At 41.8% G+C, this 25,405-nt stretch overlaps 1 protein-coding gene across 3 annotated transcripts in view; it reads right to left on the bottom strand.

Annotated features, from left to right (window-relative positions):
• Positions 1-18,242, bottom strand: part of ENTPD4 (ectonucleoside triphosphate diphosphohydrolase 4) — a 36,481-nt gene extending 18,239 nt beyond the window's left edge. For 2 of the 3 annotated variants that reach the window (XM_011219142.3, XM_002914787.4), the window contains exons 1-6: positions 18,058-18,242; positions 9,607-9,706; positions 8,253-8,450; positions 7,526-7,731; positions 4,271-4,421; positions 3,603-3,706 (exon numbers count right to left, since the gene is read on the bottom strand). In XM_011219142.3, coding sequence (XP_011217444.1) covers positions 3,603-3,706; positions 4,271-4,421; positions 7,526-7,731; positions 8,253-8,450; positions 9,607-9,614 — 667 coding nt within the window. In that variant the 5' untranslated portion in view covers positions 9,615-9,706; positions 18,058-18,242. The remainder of the gene's footprint in view (positions 1-3,602; positions 3,707-4,270; positions 4,422-7,525; positions 7,732-8,252; positions 8,451-9,606; positions 9,707-18,057) is intronic. The other variant, XM_034661258.1, reaches the window with a different exon arrangement.
• Positions 18,243-25,405: the final 7,163 nt, after the last annotated feature.

The raw sequence follows: 25,405 nt of genomic DNA, 5'->3' as shown, positions 1-25,405 counted from the left end.
TTGTGTTCAGAAATGATGGTTGCCAGGATTTCAATCTTCTTAAACTTGCTAAGACTTCCTCTGTGTCTTGTTGTATGATCTAACCTGGAGAATGTTCCACGTACACTTGAAAAGATGTGTATTCTGCTGCTGTTGGATGGAATGTCCTGTATTTATCTGTTAAGTCCATTTGTGCTAACATGTGGTTCAATTCCAATGTTTTTCCTTGTTGATTTTCTGTCTGGATGATTCATCCATTGCTGATAGCGGGATTCTGAAGTCCCCTACTATTATTATATTGTTCTCTATTTCTCCCTTAAGACCTGTATTTGCTTAATATATCTCAATGCCTGGGTGTTGGGAGTATATATACTTATGTTTTATCTTCTTCATGTATTGGCCTGTTTATCATCATAAAATGACCTTCTTTATCTCTTATTACCCTTTTAGCCTTCCAGTCCACTTTGTCTGATATAAATATGGCTATGTCTGCCTTCTTTTGGTTTTCATTGCTTGGAATACTGTCTGCTATCCTTTTACTTTGAGTCTATGTGTGTCTTCAGAGCTGAGTCTCCCATAGGTGGCATATAGTTGGGTATTGTTTTTTTTTAAATCTATCCAGCCATTCTGACTTTTGATTGGTAAGTTCAATCTGTTTACATTTAGGGTGATTACTGATATGTAAGGATTTACTACTGCCATTTTGTGTTTTGCCTTCTGGTTATTTTGTCTCTCCCTTGTTTTCTTCCTTCTGTTTATGTCTACCTTTTTAAGTTTGTGGTTTTCCAAGGTTTCCACAGTTTGCTTAGCTTCCCCTTTTTTTATGTTCTGTGTCTCTCTGCTCTAATGTTGCTTTGTGGTTACCATGAGATTTACATAAAACATCTCATAGGTAGAACAGTCCTTTTTCTACTTATACCAATTTATCTTTGTTCGCCTATAAAGTTTCCATCCTTTTACTCTTCCCCTTTTATATTTTTGATGTCACAAATTATTTTTTTATGCTGTGATGTTGTGACCAAGTTGTAGTAGCTACAGTTACTTTTAATGCTTTTTCCTTTAGCCTTTTTACTTGTTTAATATATATTATTCTAAAAAAAGTTAGTTTTTCTATTTATCACCTCAATGAGACTTGTGTGTACCTTCCTCTTTTCATTTCAGCTTTTCATTTCAACATTTCTTCTAAGTTGTATGGGGGTGGTGAACTCCCTTAGCTTCTGTCTGGGAAAGCCTTTGTTTCGCCTTTACATCCAAAGGATAACTTTGTCAAATAGAGTATTCTCAGCTGGGAATTTGTATTTTTCAATACTTTAAAGTGTCATTCCACTCTCTCCTGGCCTGTAGAGTTTCCGATAAGAAATATGCTGATACTCTGATGGGACTTCTTTTGTAGATTACTGTCTTTTTTTACCCTAGCTTCCTTCAAAATAATTTATCACTGACTGTTGACAGTTTTAATGTAATGTGTCTTAGAGAAGGTCTTTTTGCACTGAGTTAAATAAGGTGGTCTATTAGCTTCATAGACTTGCATATCCAGTTCCTTCCCTGGGTTTGGGACGTTCTCTATTACCTCTTTAAATATGCTTTCTTCTCCTTCTGGGATACCATCTAATCTTACGTTGGCTCTTCTAAAGGAGTCTGATAGTTCTCATAGGGTTTCTCTACTTTTTAAAAATCTTAGTTCTCGCTCCTCTTTTACAGGAAACATTTCTATATTCCTGTCCTCAACCTTGCTTATTCTCTCCTCCATTTGCTCTATTTGCAATGCATTCTAGTGCATTCTTCATCTCATGTATTGAATTCTTCAGCTCCAGAATGTTTGGTTTTTTAGAAGTTTAATCTCTTCAGTAAAGTACTCCTTCTGTTCATTAATTTTATTCCTGAGATCACTGTATTTGCTTGAGTTTTCTTATAGCTCTTTGAATTTCTTTATAACAGTATTTTAAATTCTTTATCAGTTAGATTTAAATACTCCATGTCCTTGGGCTCAATTACTGGAAAACTGCCATGTTCTTTTTGTGATACCATATTAACATGATCTTTCAGTGTTTGATAAAAAGTGCTCTTTCTGCTGCATTTCAAGCCGTGGACACCTTTCTTATTTAGGTATGGATTTTTTCACTTTGTTTCTAACAGTTCAACAGGTTGGTAATTTAAAAAAAGGGTGACCACAGAGTTGGTGGAGGTGAGTGCTTAGTACCTGGGGATTTGAATGTGCCCACAACCTGGTAGGGGATCAAGTGGGAGTGGGGGGGGGGTCCCAGAGGTCCATGGGTGATCCTCCTGCCAGAATCCTGGGGCAGACAGCAGGGAACACATCCCTTCAGTTCTCTGTGCCTTCCTCCTCTTCCTTTCCCTCCTCTCAGTCACCGCGATCTCTGCTCAGAGAGATCACTGGCACGCGCTGTCGGGTAAACCCCTAATGTACCACCTTCACCCTCCACCTCCTCTGCTAGAAAAATCTTGTTGGACCACTGCTGCCACTGCCGCCATTTGCCTGGCTCCATAGGCTCCTCTGACGTTCAAGCCACCCATTTTCAGATGGATGGATTTGTTGGGTATCCCATACAGAGCTGTTTTTTTCTGGGTTATGGATGTCTGATTAGTTTTAAATCAAAAGGGAGAGAAAAAAGGAATAACTCATGATGCCATGACACTGACATCACCAAGACCTGTCCAACTTTTCATATTACTACCACCTTTCAAAGGGGCCATAAGCCACTCAAACTACTTTTGTTCCCTTGTCCACAGTGCAGCTTTTCTAACCTACACTGACTCAAATCATTTCTTCTGCTTGGAATGTACTTCCTATCCCTTGCTCAGAGCCCCACCCTTACCATGCTCCAGCATGCTTATAACTAGCTATCCCCTGGGGCACAGTTTAAACTGCCACTTGCTCCATGATGTCCCTAGCAAGAAAAAAAAAAATCTCCCTTTTTCAAACTCCCATGGTACTTTTTCCTTACCTTCCTTATGGCACCTAAGACTTCACCTCATATGACAGCTAACTGTGTACCTCACTTGTCTGTAAACAGCTCAATGGCAATATCTGAATTTCACCCAGTTTGTATTTTCTACAGTGCCTTTGATAGAGGAGATATCTGCTGAAATGATAGATGATTTTGAAATAAATGCTTTTGTTCTCCATTTCTAGCAAACTACTCCCCAAATAATATTTCACTGATTTGTCACTTCATTCTCAAGCAGAATCATTTACTTGAAAACAGAACTAATATTTTCTCAGTGTATCAAAGTCAAGAATAATTTCCCCTCTGTAGCAAATAAATCAAAAGTAGGCTCCAATAACATAGTAACTATTATGATTCCAAAAAGCTGTATACCTCAGGCAAGGAACACAAACCTTTTCTATCAAAATGAATCCAATGCATGTTTCCTAGATGCAGTAAAGACAAACTAAGCTATTTTTCTAATGGCTTAATGTTTGCATAATAAAGACCAGTCATATAAAAAAAAATCTTGCCATTTAAAAATAATATTTCAAGGCTATGATTTCCCAAATTTTAAGATAGTAAAATTAATTTAATAAAGTGTACACTGGTAAAAGTGGGGAGGATTTAAAGGAATAACTTCCCAAATTTCAAGTTGAAGACCAATATACCAACCTTCTTGTTTCCCTGAAATGACTTCTGCATGAGAGTCAGAAAACAGAAAGTCAAAGTGTACAGGGATATCAGTCAGGAGGTCCTCCAGGATGGCTTTCTGCTGGCTGGAAGACAACCCCAAAATTGACACATCAAAATGGAACCTAAATTTTTCTGTTTTAAAAAGAGAAAAAAGCAAAACAAAACAAAACAAAAACTATGGCTCTGGTATATCCTGTATGAAAACAGTAAACTTTAAAGCCAAAGTAATTCACTGAATAAAACTATCTAAGGAAGGAATTTCATGAGTTGTGTGAATTCCGTGATTCCCAGATGTAAAACTACAACTGCAATCCTTAAATTAATAACATAGAAAATCAGGGTTTTTTATGACCACTTTATAGGTTATAGTTTACTGTTTATGTTATAGTTTACTATTTAAAGTAATAAACAAATAACATGAAAAGATTTTTGGTGAGTTCTGGCTAAGGGAATAGTTCTGGTACTATTCCAAATTTGAATAAAGAATTTTTACTGTCTTCCTTTTGGTGATGGTAATGGAAGAGGAGGAAGAGAAGGCAAAGGGGAGGAGGGGGTGCGGGGGGAATACAACACCACCACCACCACCACCGCCACCACCATGGACAAGCCCCCGGCCTGGCCTGCCCCAGCCCCAAGCGGAAGATCACCTTTCAGGAAGGATTCTCATTCCAGCTGTGCAGAGAATGTAGAGAGGCGTCTCTTTGTGTTTTGCCCGTGGGACATGCTCTGCAGCAAAGTTCAAGAGTGGGGAAATGTAATCGCTGACTTTCTCTGGAGAGGTAGCAAATTCTGAAATGCCTACAGAAAAAAAGGACACTTCTGTTAACAAGCTGATAGTTAACTATTAAGTTATGTTTCTTCAGCGTAGCTCATTTGAGAGAAATTCTGGCTATACACCACACTCTCCTAGTTTTTCCCTAGCCCTCTAGCGACAACTTCCACAGTCTCTCTTCCTTATGTGCTGGTGGTACCAAATGTTCAGTCTTACGTTCTCTTCTCAGTTTCCAAAATACTGAGGCCCAATTGTGCAACTACTATGTGTCAGAGTCTGGGATCGACAGCACGTGAGCTCACACACCTGCCCGCCAGAACATGTTCCCACTTTGTTCAGGCAAGCTCACTCACTCCTTTGGCTACCACCACCATCTCTGTGTCTCTAATCTGCAAATCTCACCAGCAGCCACCAGATTACGTTCCCAACCTCCAGATCAGTATGAGGGAACTGTCCCCTAGACACGGCCAGGTGATTTTCCTCACAGACCCCCAAACTCAACATATATACATATACAAACCTGAACTCAACTTCCACTACGAATCTACTCTTACTGCTTGTTACCGACTCCAGTGACCACGATCATTAGCCACCCAGCAGCCCAAGCCAGGATTCTGGATAAAACCCCTCTCCCTCTCCCAATGTGTGTTCTGGGTGTCATGGATCACCTCTCCCTGGTTCCTATCACATTATTTCATTTCTCCTCATCCCTTCTGGCAGCCTGATGCAGCACATCCTACCCTCCAGTCTTGGCGATCCCTCGACCACTCCCTATGCAAAGGGTATCTTCCTGGCTTCAAATTTTAGTCCAAAAATTTCTCATTTCACAGATTAGGAAACTGTGGATCCGGAAAGATTAAGTGATTTGTCAGAGCAATCAGCAAAGAACAGACCAAAAGCCAGATTTTTTTTTTTTAACTCCACGTACAATGCTGCTTCGACAGACACCAAGCCCCAACCTACCCAGAATCTATTAAGTAAGAAAATTTCTAGAACTTTGCTGAAATGCTGTACATGAGAGTCCCTGCTTCAGGACCGAGAAGTGCCATAAAAAGGTACTTGAATTTCTACTTCAAACACTTTCTGTAGCATCAGAAAGAACCATGTTAAGCCTAGGATGATGTCCCAAAGGACAACTCCAAGGCATGAAAGATTTTATCTTATTTCATGTGAGCAGTTTAATCACTGATGGAACCTGGTATGTAAAGCTAGATGAAATGCAGTGTGCTTTACAGAGCTTTATTTTTCAATCTTCTGGTGAATTTTTTATTTGATCAACGTTACTTTAACCCTGAAAATGTTTCTACCTTAGGAGTACATCAAAATTTAAGGAATGGGGGGGCGCCTAAATGGCACAGTCGTTAAGCATCTGCCTTCAGCTCAGGGCGTGATCCCGGCGTTCTGGGATCCAGCCCCACATCAGGCTCCTCCGCTATGAGCCTGCTTCTTCCTCTCCCACTCCCCCTGCTTGTGTTCCCTCTCTTGTGGGCTGTCTCTGTCAAATAAATGAATAAAATCTTTTTAAAAAAAAATTTAAGGAATGGGATAACAGAAAACTAAAAATTCATAGTCATTCATTAAGACTTATTAAAAAAAGATGATCTTTGTTCATGGAAATGTACTTTGTTATCAAAATAATGCTTATATGAGAGACTGAGATTAAGTTCCCTCTCTTTAACCTAAGAAATGAGGTAGAGGTCTTGGATTTTCTGAGCAATATGCTGGTGCCCAGCTGCCCAAACATCAAAGAATAATCAACTTGTTAAGGGCTGACTGAAGAAGGAAGTGGGGCCTAAATTATTCAATGAAGAATGGGGAGGACTCAAAGAGCCCACAGTCTATGTCATTAGGAACCATTTTATGAGGAAAGGTATTTTATCATTAAAACTGAACCTCCTTTACATTTTCATATTTGAAAAAGGAGAAAATAAGCTAAGCTAATTATTTTTTTATCAACATTCTCTAATATTTTACAAGATAAATTCCTTGGATTATTTGGGTTTAATATTTTACTATTTAACACACTAGCAAGATGAAATAAAAGTGCTGAATCTCAATTAAGATCTGTGGTCCACTGTCTTATTTTTTTCTTTATTTTATTGTTTTAGTAATCTCTACATCCAACATGGGACTCTAATGCATGATCCTCAGATCAAGAGTCACATGTTCTTCCAACTGAGCCAGCCAGGCACCCCGTGGTCCACTGTTTAGGTCAGCAATTATCAACTATCAAGACATAAACTGCCTATTGCAAGGTACTCCTGGACATCTTCCATTCCTAATAGTTCTGACAGAAGGGCAATCCCCATGGAAATGGTGTACATACGGAAAAAGGTTGAGAACGACTGATTTAAATTGTTTAATGGAGAAAGCAAATCCCAATTTTTACATAACACACTGACTTAGAAACTGAGATATCTTTAAAAACTGGACATTATAACATCAGTTCTTCAAAGTTCTATAGTCACTCTTATTAAATAATCTAGACGATTAGAAATATATTGGGGGAGGCACCCAGGTGGATCAGTCAGTTAAGCATATGACTCTTGTTTTGGGTTCAGGTCATGATCTCAGGGCTCCCTCTGCACTCAGCAAAGTCTGCTTGAGATTCTCTCTCTCCCTCTGCCCCTCCACCCGCACACGTGTGTGCGCACGTGCTCTCTCTCTCAAATAAATAAATAAAATCTTAAAGAAAAAAAAAGAAATATATTGGGTCACTTTTCAAAAATGAGGGGAAAAAAGAGAAATATATGCCAATGTATTAGGGTACAGATATCCATGAGTTATCTAAAATTACTCTGTTTTCAGGGATAGAGACCAATGGCTACCAAATAGGAAAAAAAAATCCCTCCATACTTAATGTCAACTAGCAAACACTTGAGCAGACACATGAGTAAGGCACTGTGATAAATGCTGCGGGAGACACAAGAAAGACATGGTTTGGGTATTTTATCAAGGAGTTAGTCACCTCATGTGGGATAGACAAAAGAGGGGAAAGAAACTGAAACAATCAGGTCCCCGTGTGAGCTCTGAACGATGATTTCGGGGAGAGGAGTGAAGAACATAAAAGACCTCACAGAGAATAAAGGACAGAACCTGGTTACCAATCAGATATTTATCTTTTACGTACCGGGTTTTATTTTCATAACCACTGGCTTTCGGTTTTTATCCCTCATTTGTCTGATATCCAACAGATCATGAGGATTGCCGTTGTGCCTTGGCCAGCAATAGACGAATATTCGAGATCCACTGCTACCACAGTCCACCACGATACCGTAGTTCACATTGGGGTTATTGGTGTCTGTAGCTTCAATGTCAGTAACTCGGGCCAAGTACCTTGTTCGGAAAAATGAACACATGCTTTTACTGACACAGAGACTATCATCCTGAACCTTAACAGAGCAAATGCAATAAACACCAAGTCCGTGAATTCTGAGCTGATTCACAATGGCATTTTTACAACTGCCAAACGATTAGAGAGTCAAAAAAAAAAAAAAAAACCAAAAACTAGCGATAGTGATAAAGATAATCTAAATCAGATTCACAGTCATTACTCCTTTTAAGAAGTTCAAACAAGTTGTGAGAAGCAAAACTATTCCCAAACTATTGACATTAACTGAAAAATCAGCTTAAAAGATATCACAGAAGAAGCTTATGTTTAAATACTCTTACGATGTGGATTTGATGGTTAATGATTAAACAGTTTCCAACAGTTGAACTTTTCCTGCCATGCTGTATTCAGTACAGATTCTGTTTCCTATAGCCACACGCTCCTTCAATTCCAACCTACTTCCCAAAGTCTTGAAGCTGTGAAATGAAGCATCCCATCTAGAAAAGAAGTGTTTTTTTTCTCTTACCTTTGAAACTTTTTGTCTCTGGATAGCCGCCCATACTTATTTCGGATTATAACAACAGAAAAGTATAAAAGCGAAACAGCAGCAGCCAGGATGCTAATGACCATAATCTGGCGTAAACTGGTATTCAGAATTCGAGGACACCCCACTGGAGAGATGCTAAAATGCCAGGAAGCAGGAAAAAGACAGGAGATGCCGATCCTAAAATTCCAGAAAAACTGATTTTAAAGCAAATCTGCTCCAAAGAGGCCTCTCCTCACCTAAACTGATCTGAAGGTTAAGACATTTGACTAAAGCCACCCCCATTCCCCTGCTGGGAGGTAGCTGTATGCCAGCATCTTTCCTAGTGCTAATCTGCTGTTTTACTCATTATTATAAAACAATATGAATGAGAATTACACCCTGATGGTTACGACACTTCTGTATTTTTTCGCCCGTCTTGACAATATTATGTAGATTACTATTTGCTTTGTTCCAAAAAAAAAAAAAATTAGAGACAAGAGTAAGTTCGATACGATAAATATATAATGTGTAATGAACTCAGTTTAAGGATGATGAGGCCAAAAAACAACTCCGTACAAAGAAATACATGTAATAAGACAGGCTTGTAAAGGTGGCCTAGAGCCCAAAACCTTGCCCATTAGATTAGAAACATGAACAGCTCAGGAGGAGGAGGCAAATAACTCCCTGATGAGTGAGAAGATGGGAGAAAAGCAGTATCTTTAACAACATCTCCATAATAAAGTCAATAAATGAGTTTTGTATGTCCTGTGTTTTTAGAATTATTTCTGAGACATTTTTGCAAATAAACTCTTTCCTTCTCCATTTATGTTAGGAATAAGAGATTATTATTAGGCTTAAAACAACTTGCTACTTTTAGAATAAGTGTTATTGTTTTGTGGTTAATTTCTACACTCTTCCCTTTAAGGAGTGCTTCCTGGACTAAAATACCTCACAGAAGGGGGAGATATGCTGCTAACCCAATGCAGTTTTCCACCTGCAGTATCTAGTCTCCATGTGGGTCTTTGGGCCACTCCACAGAATGTGTCATCCCCTGCCACTCCTCCGAGGCTTCCAGACAGTTACCCTGTGCTTAATACCAGCCCTCACAGATTCCAACACCCCTGTCCTTCCCAGTAAGCTACGCCAACCCCTGCAGAATCCACCTGGCATGACCACCTTCTGTAACAGGTGCCCCAGCGAGGCCTGCAAGAACAAAGGCATGAAACAGAAGTGGAGCATCACTCTGAACACTTTTCACTTGGAATTTTGGAATTTTTTTTCCTTTCAAGATCTGTTGCTGTGGCACCAGAACCTTGGGTTTTACAAGTGCTGGTGATGAGACACCATCACTCACCTCCCCATGCTGACGGGCGAGAGATCAGGCAATGTTCTAGGAGTCAGTCCTCACACAACCTTTACAGAAATAATGGGGTCCTCCTGGAGTTAGAGACGTCCTGTTCCAGAAAGTGAGAAAAGTCACAAAGATGGCACAAGCCAAGACGACATCTGTGTTCTTTTACCAACCACACACACCTTGCACTGAAGCCGTGAGAGGGCTTATTCTGAGCACCCTGCTTCTACGTCAGTTTCAGGCTGTCAGAGATGTAGGCCTACTTCAAGAGATGGTAACAGTCTGGCACTAGTTAGCGCTCTCTACCGAAAAGCCAATCAGTGACCCCAAAATACCAGCTCATCAAATAGGTAGAAATTAAGGAAGATTCGGGGTGGGGGTAGGCGGGAGGCAGAATGATTCACTGACTGGAATCTGAAGTACGGACTCACAGAAGAGAGAGGTCAGCTTACGCACAAAGCGGCACACAAGGCGCCGTGCTCTTGGTCCCTTCCAGTGCTTCTGCCGCCGCTGCCTCGTGCTCCTCCAGCCCCCAAGCCTCAACTTACAGGGAAAACAAAGGCCAGCCGGGCTGACAGCCACGGCATCCTTCTGACCTACTGGATCCATCCATCTTCTTTGGTTCTGTGGCTTTACCAGGCCTCTCAAGACAGCCGTCCCTCCCCCTCCGGCTTCCTAGCTCTTGAGCAGCTCCTTCTCAGGACGCCCCCAGGTCTTCTTCTAAAGGCCTGGCTGCTCCGCCGTGCCCTGGGCTTCTGCCTGGCTTGGCTCCGTTCTCCCCCAGCTCTGATCTCTGCTCCTGCTCAACCTCATTGACAGCGTCAGTCAGTAGATCGCTCAAAAACTTCTTTCTCCATCCCCAGCTTCTCTTCCGAGCAACGGATACAGAGATCTTCAAGCACCTACGGATACCTCCAGCTTCAAACACTGCACGGGCCCATGAAAAACAGTTCTAAAACCCACGCTTGTACTGCATTCCTCCCTCCCTTCTCCCTTAACCTGCCTCACCCTGCAGCCTCAGTCTCAATTCCTCCAAGCTGCTCAAACCAGAAACGAGGGAGTCAGGCCCGACCCCCTGTTCTCCTTCACCTTGAAGCACAGCCAGTTTCTTACAGATTCCTCCCTCCATTTTTTTAATCTCACTTAATCTAAAATCTGTTCATTTTCTCATCTCTTGCCCAGTCTATCAGAACAGCAGCCTAACAAGTTAGCCTCCTACCTGCAGTGTCAACCCAGTGGCTCTCCAATTCTTCATCCAAGACGTTTAGGCACAGATTCCTTAGCTGAAGTTGACATTCACCCTGTCCCTGCACAGGCCCGTGATCCTGTTACTCTCGTACTTGATATCCTCCAGTGCCTCCTATCACACTCAGAGTAAGTGCTGAAGGCTTTACTCTGACATCTGTGTCCACGGGACGTCGCCACCTGTCACTGCTCTGATTTCATTGTCTGCTCTCCCTTTTCACTCCATACCAGCCATACTGGCATCCCGGCTGTCTTCAAACATGCCGGGTGCTGTCTGGTGTCCAGGCCTCTGAACGTGCTGCTCCCTCTGCTTAGAAATCATCTGGGCAACTCACCTTCTCCCTCCCCCCAGGTCTTCACTCAGTGTCACCTTCCCAGGGAGGCCTTCCCTGGCCACCCAATCTAGCTATCAAGCTGTCCTCTCCACCCATCTCTTTTATTTTTTCCCTTAGCTTTTACTTATTTATGAAATAGTTATATAGAGCTTATCATGTACCAGGTGCTGCTTACTTACAAATATTAATTTATTCTTCTTAATGACCCACAAGGTAGGTACTATTTGTGTAACATTTTACAGGAGAGGCAGAAAGGCTAAGTAACTTGCCTAAGGTCACACAGCTAACAGAAGATGATCGTATACAAAAAAGCTGAGATTTCAGCATGAGAACCCACACTCTTATCCTTGTCCTCTAACATGCTGTGTGTGTGTATTTGCATTTCTCTTGCTCATGTATCAAGCCCCACAAGGGGCCAGATTTCTGTCAGCTTGGTTGACTGCTGTGTTCCCAGTACCGAAAAACCCTAGGAAAGTGCCTGGCAAAAAGTCAACTGGGACCGAAAAAGGTTATGAACTTACACACTAGAGTGATCTGTGCAAAACAACTGGTTATCCTGACACCTCCCCACCAACCAATTTTTCTTTCTTTCTTTTTTTAAGATTTTATTTATTTATTTGAAAGAGAGAGAGAGCATGAACAGGGGGAGGGGCAGAGGGAGAAAGACAAGCAGACTCTGCACTGAGCATTGAGTCTGACGCGGGGCTCGATCCCACAACCGAGATCATGACTTGAGCCGAAATCAAGAGTCAGATGCTTAACCAAGTGAGCCACCCAGGCACCCCATTTTTTCCCCACCTCCCTGCTTTTCTCTCCCACTCAGGAAGAAGTCCTAACTCCTTAGGATGGTAAAGGAGGGCTCTCATGGCCTAGTCTTATGCTGTTCAATAGGGTAGCCATTGCCATGTGTGTCTATTTAAAGTAATTAAAACGAAAAATGCAGTTCCTCAGTTGCACTAGCCACATTTCAAGTGCTCAACAGGCACATGGAGCTTCTGCATTAGACAGCACTGATCTCATCCCTGTCTTTCTAGTCCTATCCCAACAGACTAGACAGATATGTACCCTCTGCTTTAGCCATACTAAACACAAGCAGCAAGTCACTGAAATGCCCCACATTCCTCCGCCTTTTTAGGATGCCTCTCTCTTTCGGGTCCATCTGTTGGTGCTCCTATGTATTCCCCGTGACACAAGTCAGGCCTGATTCCTCTGTGAAAGCGTCCCTAGTCCTCACATCCCCAGAGCATTTGCTCATCACATCAGTGGGCTATTGTATTATACTTGTGGTTGACTTTCTCATTACATGGGAAGCCTCTCATTGGCAGGGGCAGCCTCCTCTGTTTCCGCAATGACCAGAGCCTGTCACACAAGTATTGTCTGCTTCATGGATGGCTGGGAATGGGAGAAGTAAAGATAAATCAAGTATGGACCCAGCCCTGAAATAATTTATAATGCAGTAGAGGGGATAAAACACACAAACACACACGCGCAAACAGATATTACAGTAAAAAGTATTAATAATGCCTACTTGACAAAAGGGGAAATCACTTTAATTCGTTCAGGTTTCAATATGATATTTGTATCATACCATGTACCCAAAACTTGGGACAAACAATATTTGTGATTTAAAAGTTTACACAAAAAAGAAAAAAATGTCAATTACTGAGATGTTTAAATGAATTTTAATATGTTTTTATAAAGTAGCTATCTTTTAGCATTCAAATATGGTACAATTACTACATCACAACTTTTATGACAATTCCAATGGTTCAAAAATTTAAATGTTAAAAATATGCACAAAAATGTAAGATGAAAATGTACCCAACTCAGAATGAGTAAGACTTTTCTACAACTGACATCATGTCTCAATCCATAAGTGCAAGAAAACAGACCATATGAGTTTAAGACTTCTGAGCGTTTAAAAAAAAATCCCTTCCCAAATACACAAGGCTTGGGAAAATTACTTGAAACATATACAACAAAAGGTAAATATCCCTGACATATAAAAGGTTCTTCTCAATAAATAAGAGAAACACTGAAATAGAAAAATGAGCAAGGGTAATTGGAAATTAACCAAATTAGAAATACAAATGGCTGATATAACTTCATTTTTATTTAGAGAAATATAAAGAAAAACAAGACTTTGCCACTATCAGATTGGTGGATATTAAAGTCTGACAATACTTTGCTAACAAAGGGGAGTACTGTCACGGAGAATCTAAATAGGTACTAACCTTCTGGGGTATGGGCATATGGGTAACATACACGAAAATTTTAAACATGCTTACCCTGTGCTCTATCACACAGAAATCCAACCTTAGGATAATAGGGTAAATTCACTAAAATATGTGTAGGAGGCCTGGGTGGCTCAGTTGGTTAAGGGTCTGCCTTGGGCTCAGGTCATGATGCCAGGGTCCTGGAATCAAGTCCCGAATCGGGCTCCTTCCTCAGCAGGAGTCTGCTTCTCCCTCTCCTCTGCCCCTCCCCCCTGCTTGTGTGCTCTCTTAAATAAATAAAATTAAAAAAAAAATACGTGTAAAGAAATTTGTGATAGTATTGGGTGTAATAGCATAAAATGGTTACTGATGTGCATTTTGGGATGGGGTAGATTACACATGGACCATTTCTGCAGTGGTGGAACAAGATATGATTATTAAAAGTGATGATGCAGATCTGTATTTATTGACATGGACAGATATCCATGATATATTAAGTGAAAAAAACATATCACGCGTAGAGCAGAGGAATGGAAGGGCAAAAACCAAAATGTTAACAGTGGTTGGTTACTGCCAAGTAGTGAGACAACGGATTCTAGGATTTCTTCCCTAGGTTTGCCTTTATTTCTTAAAGGGCATATATTAATTTTTTCAGCAGAAGAGACAACACAACTATTTTTAACAAGCTTCCTTCAACTGATATCTCCAGTTTCCAGCATCAAATTCTCTTCTGGGTATATCAAGAAAGCCTATCTCAAAAACCATGACATAGGAATTCGAATCTGAACATTTTAAAAAATTAATAATTACATGACAACTGAACTAAGAATGAAAGAAAGAACATTCTAGTTAACAGCTTAAAGTCAAGGTCCTACGGGGAAGAAAGACCTTTAATGATTCAATGATGCGAACTTGGAGGGGATACGAAGGGCACAGAGGATTAACAAACCTGGCTCCAGATTTCAAGGAGTGTGCAGACTGGTTACAGAGAAAATTCTAATACCCATAAAATGATCAAGAAAATAACGAAAGGCAATGTTAAATTACCCAGACTCTTGCTATAACAGTTCAGAGAAGAGCACAGAGGAGGCTAGGGAACAGGAAAAGATTCTTGGAGGTGAGAGGGACACTTTCAATGGGAGAAGGGAAAAGAGAACACATTTCAAGGAAGTTGCACTGTTTAGAATGATCACAGCTAACTTGGTAAACGTTATTTAATCTGGTGTTTGTCTTAGAACTTTTTTTTGAGATAAGCGAGGATTTTGACAAAAAGGATAAATAGATATTTTTGTAAATGACAAAATTTGTGCTTAAAGAGAGAGGAAAATAGGACAGCTTATAAACTGCTGAAGTAATTACTTTTATTTAGGACAAAAGTATGACTGAGTATTACCCAGCAGTCAGCAATATGGTAATCTGATCTCAAAATGTAAACTCCAATTGTATTTGTGGCTAAGAATCTTGGCACAAGAGTTTAGGAAGGCAAACTCTAATGTTACATAAAACTGCCATGTTTTTAACAGACCTAAATTGTGTTAGACCTACCACCAGAGAGATACACTGACTCATGATTTCAGCTAGTGGGGAGGCCCTCCTTAGCTGAACATTCTCTACTGGAAAAAAGTCCATAAGGTCATGGTTCAATGTCTCTGTCGGTTTGTCACTGTTAGTCCTAAGGAAAACAGTGAAAACAATATAAATCAGTTGCAGAGTGAAATGGCTCTTCTGGTGAAAAATGCAGCATGCAATGAGACAGACATTAGCAAATTCTCAAATCACAAGCAAACAAAATCATAGACAAATGAGACTCTGGAAGAGCTAGACCTGCGTAAGAAAAGATAAGATGACATGAAGAAAAGAATGATATAAATATCACAGGATTACAAGAGGACCTTGAACAATCAAAAGGGCCCACAAACACTTAGGCAGAACTCTGTAAGAAACAATGGTCAGCACAGCGGTTAAGCGTCTGCCTTCGGCTCAGGGCGTGATCCCGGTGTTATGGGATCGAGCCCCACATCAGGCTCCTGTGCTATGAGCCTGCTTCTTCCGCTCCCACTCCCCCTGCTTGTGTTCCCTCTCTCACTGGCTGTCATTATCTCTGTCAAGTAAATAAATAAAATCTTTAAAAAAAAAAAAAAAAGAAAGAAACAACGGTCAGGGGGCGCCTGGGTGGCTCATTAAGCATCTGCCTTTGGCTCAGGTCCTGATCCCTGCGTCCTGGGATTGAGCCCCTAGTCAGGCCCCCTACTCAGCGGGGAGCCTGCTTCTCCCTCTCTGCCATTCCTCCTGCTTGCACTCTCTTTCTGTCAAATAAAATAAAATGTTAAAAAAAAAAAGAAAAAGAAACAACTGCCTTGGGAGAGTGAGAAGCCAAAGTGAAGTGCTGGATGCCGTGCCTCACTGGGTTGTGGGGAAAGACATCAAAATAACTTAATTCAGTCTTTGTTTCAAGAAGAATGCACATAGTTGCATTTATGATCTACAGTTTCTTCAATATTTATTGTTAAAATTTTTATTTTTCAATAACCAGTCCTAATCAAACTCCTTCCTACTCATTTGCAAAATTCTGGTCCCTATTTTAAATGACCTTTTTCTGGTCACACTCTTCCTGCATCACCTCTGCAATTTCTGAAATCTGCAACTCTGACTTTCCTTAAGTTCCAATTCTACATCGTAAGCTTACTGACACCCTGTTCCTACAACTTGTCTAGTCCAAATCTGGGGTCACAATCGTTTGGCAGAAACTAAGACCACCTTCCAAATTCTCCAGGCCTAAGTGGGTATCACTATTGACTGCGGTCACCTGGTTCTTAACCTTGAATCCTACTCATCTGTGTGTCTACATATTATATCATTCATTGGGTCCTGTCAAGTCTTTTTCAAACACACATCTAAATCAGTTAGTTCACACATCTAAAATCACCACAGCAGACATCAGTACCTCAAGGCAGATTCTAGGCAGATCACCCACCTTCTGCCTTTACGCTGAATACCACATTTCAGAAATACCTGTGTAAAATGCTACCTTCAAAATATGATCAGCTCAAGAAAATTCTGGAGTCTATGGGTCAACACCAAATTCCTTGTGTGGCATCTGAAACCTTAACATCCATCAACTGGTCCCATCTAATTTTATCAGCTTCTCTCCTCAGCCCCAAGTAACACCTCTCTCCTGTAGTGAGGTGGGTCTCTTGTTGCCCACATACACTCTTCTAATTCTTGCCTCTGGCCTTTACTAATATCACTTCTCTTAGTATGTCCTACTCTCAATATTACACTTCTTTCAAAGCACTGGTCCAATATTTTTCTTTGGTAAGATTTAACTTGTTTTACTTTCCAATGTTTTACCACATTTTGAATCTTCTCTTAATTCAAGTGTAGTTGGGTTTTTTTTTAATTAATTTATTTATTTAAGTAGGTTTCAAGCCCAGCATGGGGCTTAAACTGGTGACCCCGAGATCAAGAGTCGCATGCTCTACTGACTGAGCCAGCCAGGCGCCCCAAGTGTAGTTTATTTTAAATAAACATATTGAATAAAAATGTACAGAATATAAATCCTTAGATCAACTTTTTTTTCTCTTCTTTCTAGACTATAGACCAAGAGTTGGGATCAGGCCTTCCTATTAGACCTGGACAAATGAAAACCATAGATTCAACAGACACAAGTGATTAATCAATGTTAAGGTAAACAGAGAAAGAACTCATTAAACCACTTATGCAAATTAGTACCCCATTCTAAAATCCTGCTAATGTGTCAAACTGAATAAACCTAATACAAAGAAAAGATAACATCAAATACAAGATAACACAAGGAATATGATTCATTTTAGCCTCCAAGGCTGGAAAAAAAATTCATTAGGCAAAGCAAGACACGGTAACCGCTGCCATGTGAAATCAAACTAGGGATCTGAGTCTCTAATTTTGAATTCTTTAATAATTTCTCATTTATCTTCTAGCATTGAAGTTCCAGAACTGTAAAGCATCTCTTTTCTTTCCTAATAGTGATAAATGTTCTCTGAAAATGCTCTACACCAGTGTTCATCTAACATTGTAAGTTCTGGGACATACTCTACAGAATGAGAACTGTGTCCTTAAAAGGTGTCCACGCATCACTCAAGTTTGAAAAACACTGCTCTCGCTATCACTTTATTGCCCAATTAGTTCCATTTTTCCAAGGAGCAGTCTAAAGCATAAAACTCAGTAAAAGCAGAGCAAAGCAAAACCGAGGCTGAAAGTACCAGTGCTAGGACAAGGCTGCAGCCAAGAGGCGCAGCATCCCCTCTCCCAGACTAGGTCCCGCCCCAGTGAGGGCCAGATCCGCCCACACTGCGCGTGAGAGAGGGAAAATCCAGCGTGGTCACCCAAGCAAGCGCGACAGCACCATGCCAGTTTCTCCTGCCAGGGGCTGGGGGACAGCACCTGCCTCCGGGGCTCACGGGGGCCGACCGCCGGGGCGCCCGGATGTGGCCGCGCGGCCCGGGCGGCGGGGGCGGCGCGGACGCCAGGAAGACCGCCAGCAGGCGCGGGGAGTGCTCCCCGGACAGAGGGGTTCGTCCGCAGCCCTCGCCGCCCCGCCGGGCCCCACACTTCAACCGTCCCAGGTCCGCCGGCCGCTTCCCCGCCCTCCCCTCACAGCGCCGGTAAGGCCGCCTCACCTGCTCGGCAGCGCCCGATTCGGCGGCCGGGGCTTCCGGCAGCGGAAAGCTGTGAGCGGAGGGCATCACGGCCACCGCAGTGCGGTGGCGGCGGCAACACGGAACCGGCTTCCTGGAGGTTTCGTTCCTTTCCGGGAGCTGCACCGCCACCCCGGCTCCGGCCCGTGCGCGTCACCGCCCGGACAGGGAGCGCGCACGCCGGAGGGGGGGGGCGGGGGAGCGCGGCTCCGGGAGCTGGCCTGAGCCAGGGGCGGGGCCTGAGCCGGGATGAGTGACGTGGAGTGCAGAGCTGTGGGTAATCCTGCCCGCGCGGCTGGGCGCAGTGAGTGTCAGAAGTGACAGTGGTAGCGCAGAAGTAACGGGTAGTGTGGCTTGGTTACCACCAGTCGTAGCTGGTTTGGTAGTCAGCGAGCCGCACAGTGCTCACGACACCGTGGTTACCTTTCCTTTGTGCCCCCAAGGATTATGGAAAATAACACTTGAAAACCTAGGCATTTTAGCTCAACTCTTGACATGTTTACAACTTAACCAGTAGCTATCCCTGTTTTTTTTAAGTCTTTATTTAAATTCTAATTAACATACAGTGTAATATTAGTTTCAGATGTACAATTTAGTGATTCAACCATTAAAATCCAAGAAGAGAACACAGGCAGTGACATCTTTGACATCAGCCAAAGCAACTTGTCACTAGATACGTCTCCTGAGGCAGGGGAAACAAAAGCAAAAATGAACTATTCGGATTTCATCGAGATAAAAGCCTTCTTCACAGTGAAGGAAACAATCAAATTAAAAGGCAACCTATGGAATGGGAGAAGATATTTGCAAATGACGTATCTGATAAAGGGTCAGTATCCAAAATATATAAAGAACTTACAAAGCTCAACACCCAAAAAACTAATATTCCCGTTAATAAGGGGCAGAAGAAATGAATAGACATTTTTCCAAAGAAGACATCCAGATGCCAAAAGACACATGAAAAGATGCTCAACATCACTCATCATCAGGGAAATACAAATCAAAACTACAATGAGATACCACCTCATATCGGTCAGAATGACTAAAATCAACAACGCAAGAAACAACAGGTGTTAGCGAGGATGTAGGGAAAGGGTAGCCTTCATGCGCTGTTGGTGGCAATGCAAAGTGGTGCAGCCACTCTGAAAAACAGTATGGAGGTTTCTTAAAAACTTAGAAATAGAACTAGCCTGATCCAGCAATCGCACAACTAGATATTTACCCAAAGAATAAAAAAATATTAATTCGAGCAGATACACCCACCCCAATGTTTATAGCAACAATGTTCACAATAGCCAAACTATGGAAACAGCCCAAGTGAATGGATAAAGAAGATATGATACATACATATATATGATGGAATATTTCTCAGCCATAAAGAAAGAATGAAATCTTGCCACTTGCAACAAGGTGGATGGAGCTAGAGTGTATTATGCTCAGCGAAATAAGTAGCTATCCCTGTTTTACAGATGGGGAAGCCTAGGCTCAAACCATCTAGTGACTCTGTCAAGGTCCGCATAATTGGTAAGAGTTAGGATTTCATCCTTGCCAAAAGTATGTTTTGGGGGAGACAGACTGCCCCCACACACAGTGGTTCTGAGAAGACATAGTAGGGTGAACACCAGTTCCTGAGATTGACCTGATGACCTGGTACTTAGTTCAAGGCCACTCTATCTAGCTTGACAAAAAACTGCCTTGAAGTCACAGCGCTGGAAGAGGCATTGAAAATCACAGCTTCCATCCCCTTTCCCTCTTTTTCTACAGGTGAATACATGGCTGTCCAAAGATAGGAAGTGACCAGCTAGCATAGCCACTTTAAAATGTTGTTGTTGTTGTTGTTGTTGCTGTTTTTAAACGAAAGCCCTGGAAATATCTACGTCGTTATTTCTGTCAAGTAAAACAAACTTGGACAGTTACATATTTCAAGCAGAATCCTTCTTGTTCCAGCACCAGCCTGGGTCATCTCCTTGGAGTAATGTTTCATCATTGGATTCTGATACTGTTCATGGAAGCAGGCCAGTAGTGACCAGGGAGCCTGGTAAATACTGTCTTGGGGTGCCTGGGTGGCTCAGTCAGTCAAGCATCCGACTTGATTTCAGCTCAGGTCATGATCTCAGGGTCTTGGGATTGAGTCCTGAGTTGGGCTCTGTGCTCAGCAGAGAGTCTGCTTAGGATTCTCTCTCTCTCCCTCTACCTCTCTCTGCCCCTCCTCCTGCTCTCTCTAAAATAAATAAATAAATCTTAAAAAAAAAAAAGTAAATACTTTCTTTTTACTATTGCTCCACATTAGAATCATAAAGCCACAGAATGTTCGAACCAGAGGGACTGTAGAAACTGTGGTCCAAACGACCTCCTTTTGCTGAGGAACCTGGACCCAGGGAGGTTGAGTGACTTGCCCAAGATCCTTGGACACAAAGGGGGAAGCTGTACCAATGGTTCTGACTCCTACATCAGTGCTCATTTGTGGCAATCTGTTTCTATTTTAAAAATGCCCATTTGGATAGCTTACACGTTAAACACCTATGTGATACTTAAGTATAGTTTTTAGAAGCTGAAGTAGTTAGCTACCAACGTGTTGTGATTTTCGGGCCAGTCTCCCTCAAAATGATGCGCCCTGCAAAGTCCTTAGCATTTGAGATATTTATTTGGATTATGGTGGTCTCTCTTAAGGAGGCCCCCACTAAAATGACAGACTAGTGTTATTAGCATTTCTTGGTAATTCATATGTAATTACGATCTCATAAAAGCTAGGAAAGAAAAGTATAAAGAATGTATGAAAACATGTAACGTGGTGTATTCATTTCCTAGAACTGCCCTAACAAACTACCCCAAAGTGGGTGCCAAAATGACAGCAATTTCATCTTTCACAGTTCTAGAGGCCAGAGGTCTGAAATCAAGGTGTTGGCAGGGCCATGCTCTCTCTGAAGACTCTAGGAGGGGATCTTTCCCTACCCCTTCTTAGTTCCTAGTAGTTCCCAGCTATCTTTGGCATTTCTCAGTTTGTAGATGCATTGCTCCCGTCTCTGTCTCTGTTGTTGTGTGCTGTTCTCCTGTGTGTCTCTCAGAATCCCCTCTTCTTATAGTCATAACGGATTTAGGGCCCAACATAATCCAATATGATTTCTTAATGTAATTACATCTGTAGAGACACTATTCCCAAATAAGGTCACATTCCCAGGTTCTGGGGGGATATGAACTTTTGAGGGACACTATTCAGCCAGCACATGAGAGGACCATCCCAGTCTTGTCAAGGAAGACCTTTTTGAGGGAGTGGTATTTGAGGTCACACCCATCAGATGAACTGGAATTAACTAGAAGAAGGATGGAATCTGGGTCTGTATGGAGAAGTAGTATAGTAGAAACAGCAAAGATGCTCTGAAGGGGGAAGGAACACAACTATCAGAGTGATCCATCAACTTATTCTCACTTATTAACAGAAGAAGCTAAAAACTAAGCTAACTGGAGGGGCGCCTGGGTGGCTCAGTCATTAAGCATCTGACTTTGGCTCAGGTCGTGATCCCAGGGTCCTGGGATCGAGTCCTTCCCGGGGTCCTATGATTGAGCCCCGCATTCGGCTCCCTGCTCAGCGGGAAGACTGCTTCTCCCTCTCCCACTCTCCTGCTTGTGTTCCCTCTCTGTCTCTCTCTCTGTCAAATAAATAAATAAAATCTTAAAAAAAAAAAAAACCACTAAGCTAACTGGAGATAACATTTACTGAGTACTTTATTCTAGGCACAGTTCTAGAGTATTAGAAAACATTTCAAATAGAATGATAATGAAAATACGTCAAAATTCATGGCATGCAGCTGAAGTAGCAGCGGGGAAGAAATGTATAGCTTGAAAAGTTTATTTTCGTAATGAAAAAATGTTTGAAATCAATTCTCTAAGTTTCCATCTTAAGAAGTTAGGATAAGAGGGGCGCCTGGGTGGCTCAGTCAGTTAAGCATCCGACTCTTGGTTTTGGCTCAGGTCATGATCTCAGGGTTGTGAGATCCAGCCCCACAATGGGCTCCACGCTCAGCGGGGAGTATGCTTGAGATTCTTTTCTCCTTTGCTCCTCCCTTGGCTCATGCGCTCCCTCACTCTCTCTCTCTAAAATAAATAAAATCTCAAAAAAAGAGAGAAGTTAGGATAAGAAAAGCAAATTTTATCAACCTTTTAAGAAAGGAATTATGCCAATCTTATATAAATTCAGAGAAATAGAAGAGGAGGTCAAAATGATCCTGATACCAACAAACAAAAAGGAAAGAAAAGTACACATCAATATTCTTTATGGACACAGATGCAAAAATTCTAATAAAATATTGGCAAGTCAAATTCAGCAAAACCAAAAAAAAAAAAAAAAGATAGCTTAACTAAGTGGAATTTCTTCAAGAAATGCAAGACTGGTTCAACCTTTTAAAATCAGTCAATGTCATTCATTACCTAAACAGCGTAAATGCGACAATTCATATGATTCACATGATCTCAGTCAATGGAGAAAAAACATTTGACAAAACTCAACACTCATTCATGATTTAAACCAAAAAGCTCTCATCAACTCTAAAGGGAATGATCTTCCTCAGTTTGATAGGAAGATCTACAGAACTATATATCGACAGAACTATAGCTAACACGGCTGCAAGAACAAAATACCTCATTACTAGTTTGGTATTTTAAAAGTGAAGAAGAATGTGACAGCTGGACTGCAGAAGCCATCTCGCAACCATAAGGCAACAGTAATGCGGATAAGAAGGCAATACTAAATACGATGAAATAGAAAGGAAGAGTTGCTTGGGTCTGTCATGGCATCGTGAAACCACTGGCCTAATACCAGCTCCTGGGTCTATCTCCTCACTTCCTGTAATGAAAGGAAAATAAAGCCTTTATTCAAATTAATTTTGGCTGGATATTCCATTACTTGCTGTTAGGTCTTTAAAAATATTTGTGGACTGGTGGATTGAAAACTAGAAGGTCCCTCAAGAGGTCTTATTTCCCAGCTGCCTTTATCTTTAGTTAGTGTAGGGTCTATTTACATGTTATAGATGAGACAGCTGGGCTTTCAGAGGCAAAGCAGCTTGCACAAGATCCCAGGATTGAGAGACAGGATCGTTGAACGTGGAGAATATGAAACTGGGAGGTGGACCCCTGAGCCCTAGCCCCTGCTATGCTGCCAGTTGATTGTGTAAGCTCAGACAATTTAGTTTACCTCATTGGTCCTCACCATCACTATGTTATTTTTAAAAGGGTGGGGGGAGGTAGCTAGGCTGACCTCTAAGGTCCTTTTCAGGTCTCAAATCCATAATTTCTAAGAGGCAAAAGAGAAGAGTAGGAACAGGGTCCCCCTCTTCCTCCTTCTCCTCTCCCTCCTTATGATATCAAACATAAAAGAGCTCATTCCTTTTTTCATTGAACTCTGGATTGCTTTCAATTTATGCATATGGGAACCTTGATGAATGGCTCAGTATTTAACCATCAGTATTTCAAGCCCAAACAGCATTTCTTTTAAATTATCTCTCGGAAAAAAGCCCTTTAACATGGCCATTGTTTGGCTTCCTGCTGGCTTTGCTCTTCAAATGTTTTAACCCATCATTCCGGGGAGCCTAAGTTGGCTACATGGTCCCCCTGGCAGTGTGGATGTTCAGAGGAGGTAACTGTGAGGTGTTGGATGTCACGGAAACAAAGGAACCAAGGGGCCCCTGGAAATGCTGAGTGATATTGTTCTCCGCGGTCATGTTTGCCTTCTAATACATTCATGCACAGACAAGTTTTGGAGCAACTTGGCTAATAATCCTATATACTTGTACAGAATTTGTTTTCAAGGAGATCATAGCACTTGACAGACATGACCTCATTTATAAGCTCAGCATTCCTAAGGCAGGGAACGGGCCAAGAAAATTCTTATTTTATGGTGTTTTGTTGTGGAGAGAAAGCGCTTGAGCTCCAGAAAGAGCAAGTGACTTATTTAAAGCAACGACAAAATTCAGAGTTTCCTTCAACTTTTTCTCTTCACAGCAGCACGATCAACTGTACATAAAGGGATCATGTGGGATATGGGTCATTATACACACACACACACACACACACACGTAGGGAGTGAGTGGACATGGTCGCTGCTCAGGACCCACCTTCTGTTTTTGGGAACGGTACCTCACATTTCTGAAAGAATACACCCGTCTCACACTTGGTCCATTTGGGTCAGAACACATGACCCTGGCCTGATTAAGCAGAGTAATTTCGTCCCCTGACCACCGTGATTGGCAGAAACATCACGCTACTCTGATCAACGTAAGCCTCCTTCTTCAACATCAGCTTCATCTGCAGAAAGGATGAGATTTTGGTTTTCATGCGGTTTTTGTTCCATTTCACAAACCATTCAGACTTGGGCAGGAGGCAGTGGGTTATTTATTGGGCTCCTTGAATCTCACCACTTCTGTGTTCCTTCCTCACTCCAGCTAACATACCACTCTCCTCCGCATCCTTCATTCATTCCTTATCACCCTGTGGTTAGAGTTGTAACTGTAGCAATTCATCTCTGGGAATCAGTCGGTGATTAGATGTTATTGGCAGGTTGGCCTCATGCCTACCTCCTGAGCACGACACCCCAAGGTCATGACTGAGTCCCCTCCAGGTTTTAAGCCCAAGTGCTAACATGTTTCTTCATATCCCCTGGTTCTGACAACCTTAACTGGTTGCTTGCTCCCAGAGTGTTCCTTATTTCCATGCTTCTCTGTCTTTACACATATTTCCTATGACTGGAATAATTTCTTCTTTCTTGATTGCCTATGAAAAAAAATCTATTCATTCTTGAGCTTGCCCCTCTGCTGCTGTGTTATTGTCAAGTTGTTCTTAACCTCCCAGGCAAGAAACTCTCTCTCCTTTATGGCTCAGCACCAACATTTGGTATAACTGCTGTTGGTCTTTGCTAATATCTTATTCCTCTGTGTATTCCTAGCCTGGAGCAAATATGAGTTCAATTCAACAAATGCATTTTGTGTGTCCATGATGTGTTCCTCCCATGCCCTGTGGAACTAAGGCTCTAGCTACCTTGCCTTCCACGACAGAAAGAGATTTCACCCAACTCCTGCCGCAATGATCCTACCTTTGCCTGATCTCCAAATTCATCCCTGCTTCAGATCCACGCCTTATTTTTTTAGAGCCTTTTAGAAACCACAGCTTTACATACTTTCCCATTTTGTAGTTATAAAGATACATTTTTCAAGTTAGGATGATCAAACACGCTCTTTTCTTGTATGTTATTTGGATTTGTAATCTCCCGCATCTCTGAATAGATGCATGTACTCTTACTGCCCATCCTACAGATGTTTGTGTCCATTCTGGAAGGGTGAAAACA

This window comes from Ailuropoda melanoleuca, chromosome 5 (assembly GCF_002007445.2).
Source record: "Ailuropoda melanoleuca isolate Jingjing chromosome 5, ASM200744v2, whole genome shotgun sequence".
Taxonomy (NCBI): domain Eukaryota; kingdom Metazoa; phylum Chordata; class Mammalia; order Carnivora; family Ursidae; genus Ailuropoda; species Ailuropoda melanoleuca.
The sequence above is the reverse complement of the archived record's forward strand: the minus strand, read 5'-3'. Positions and strand labels throughout refer to the sequence as shown.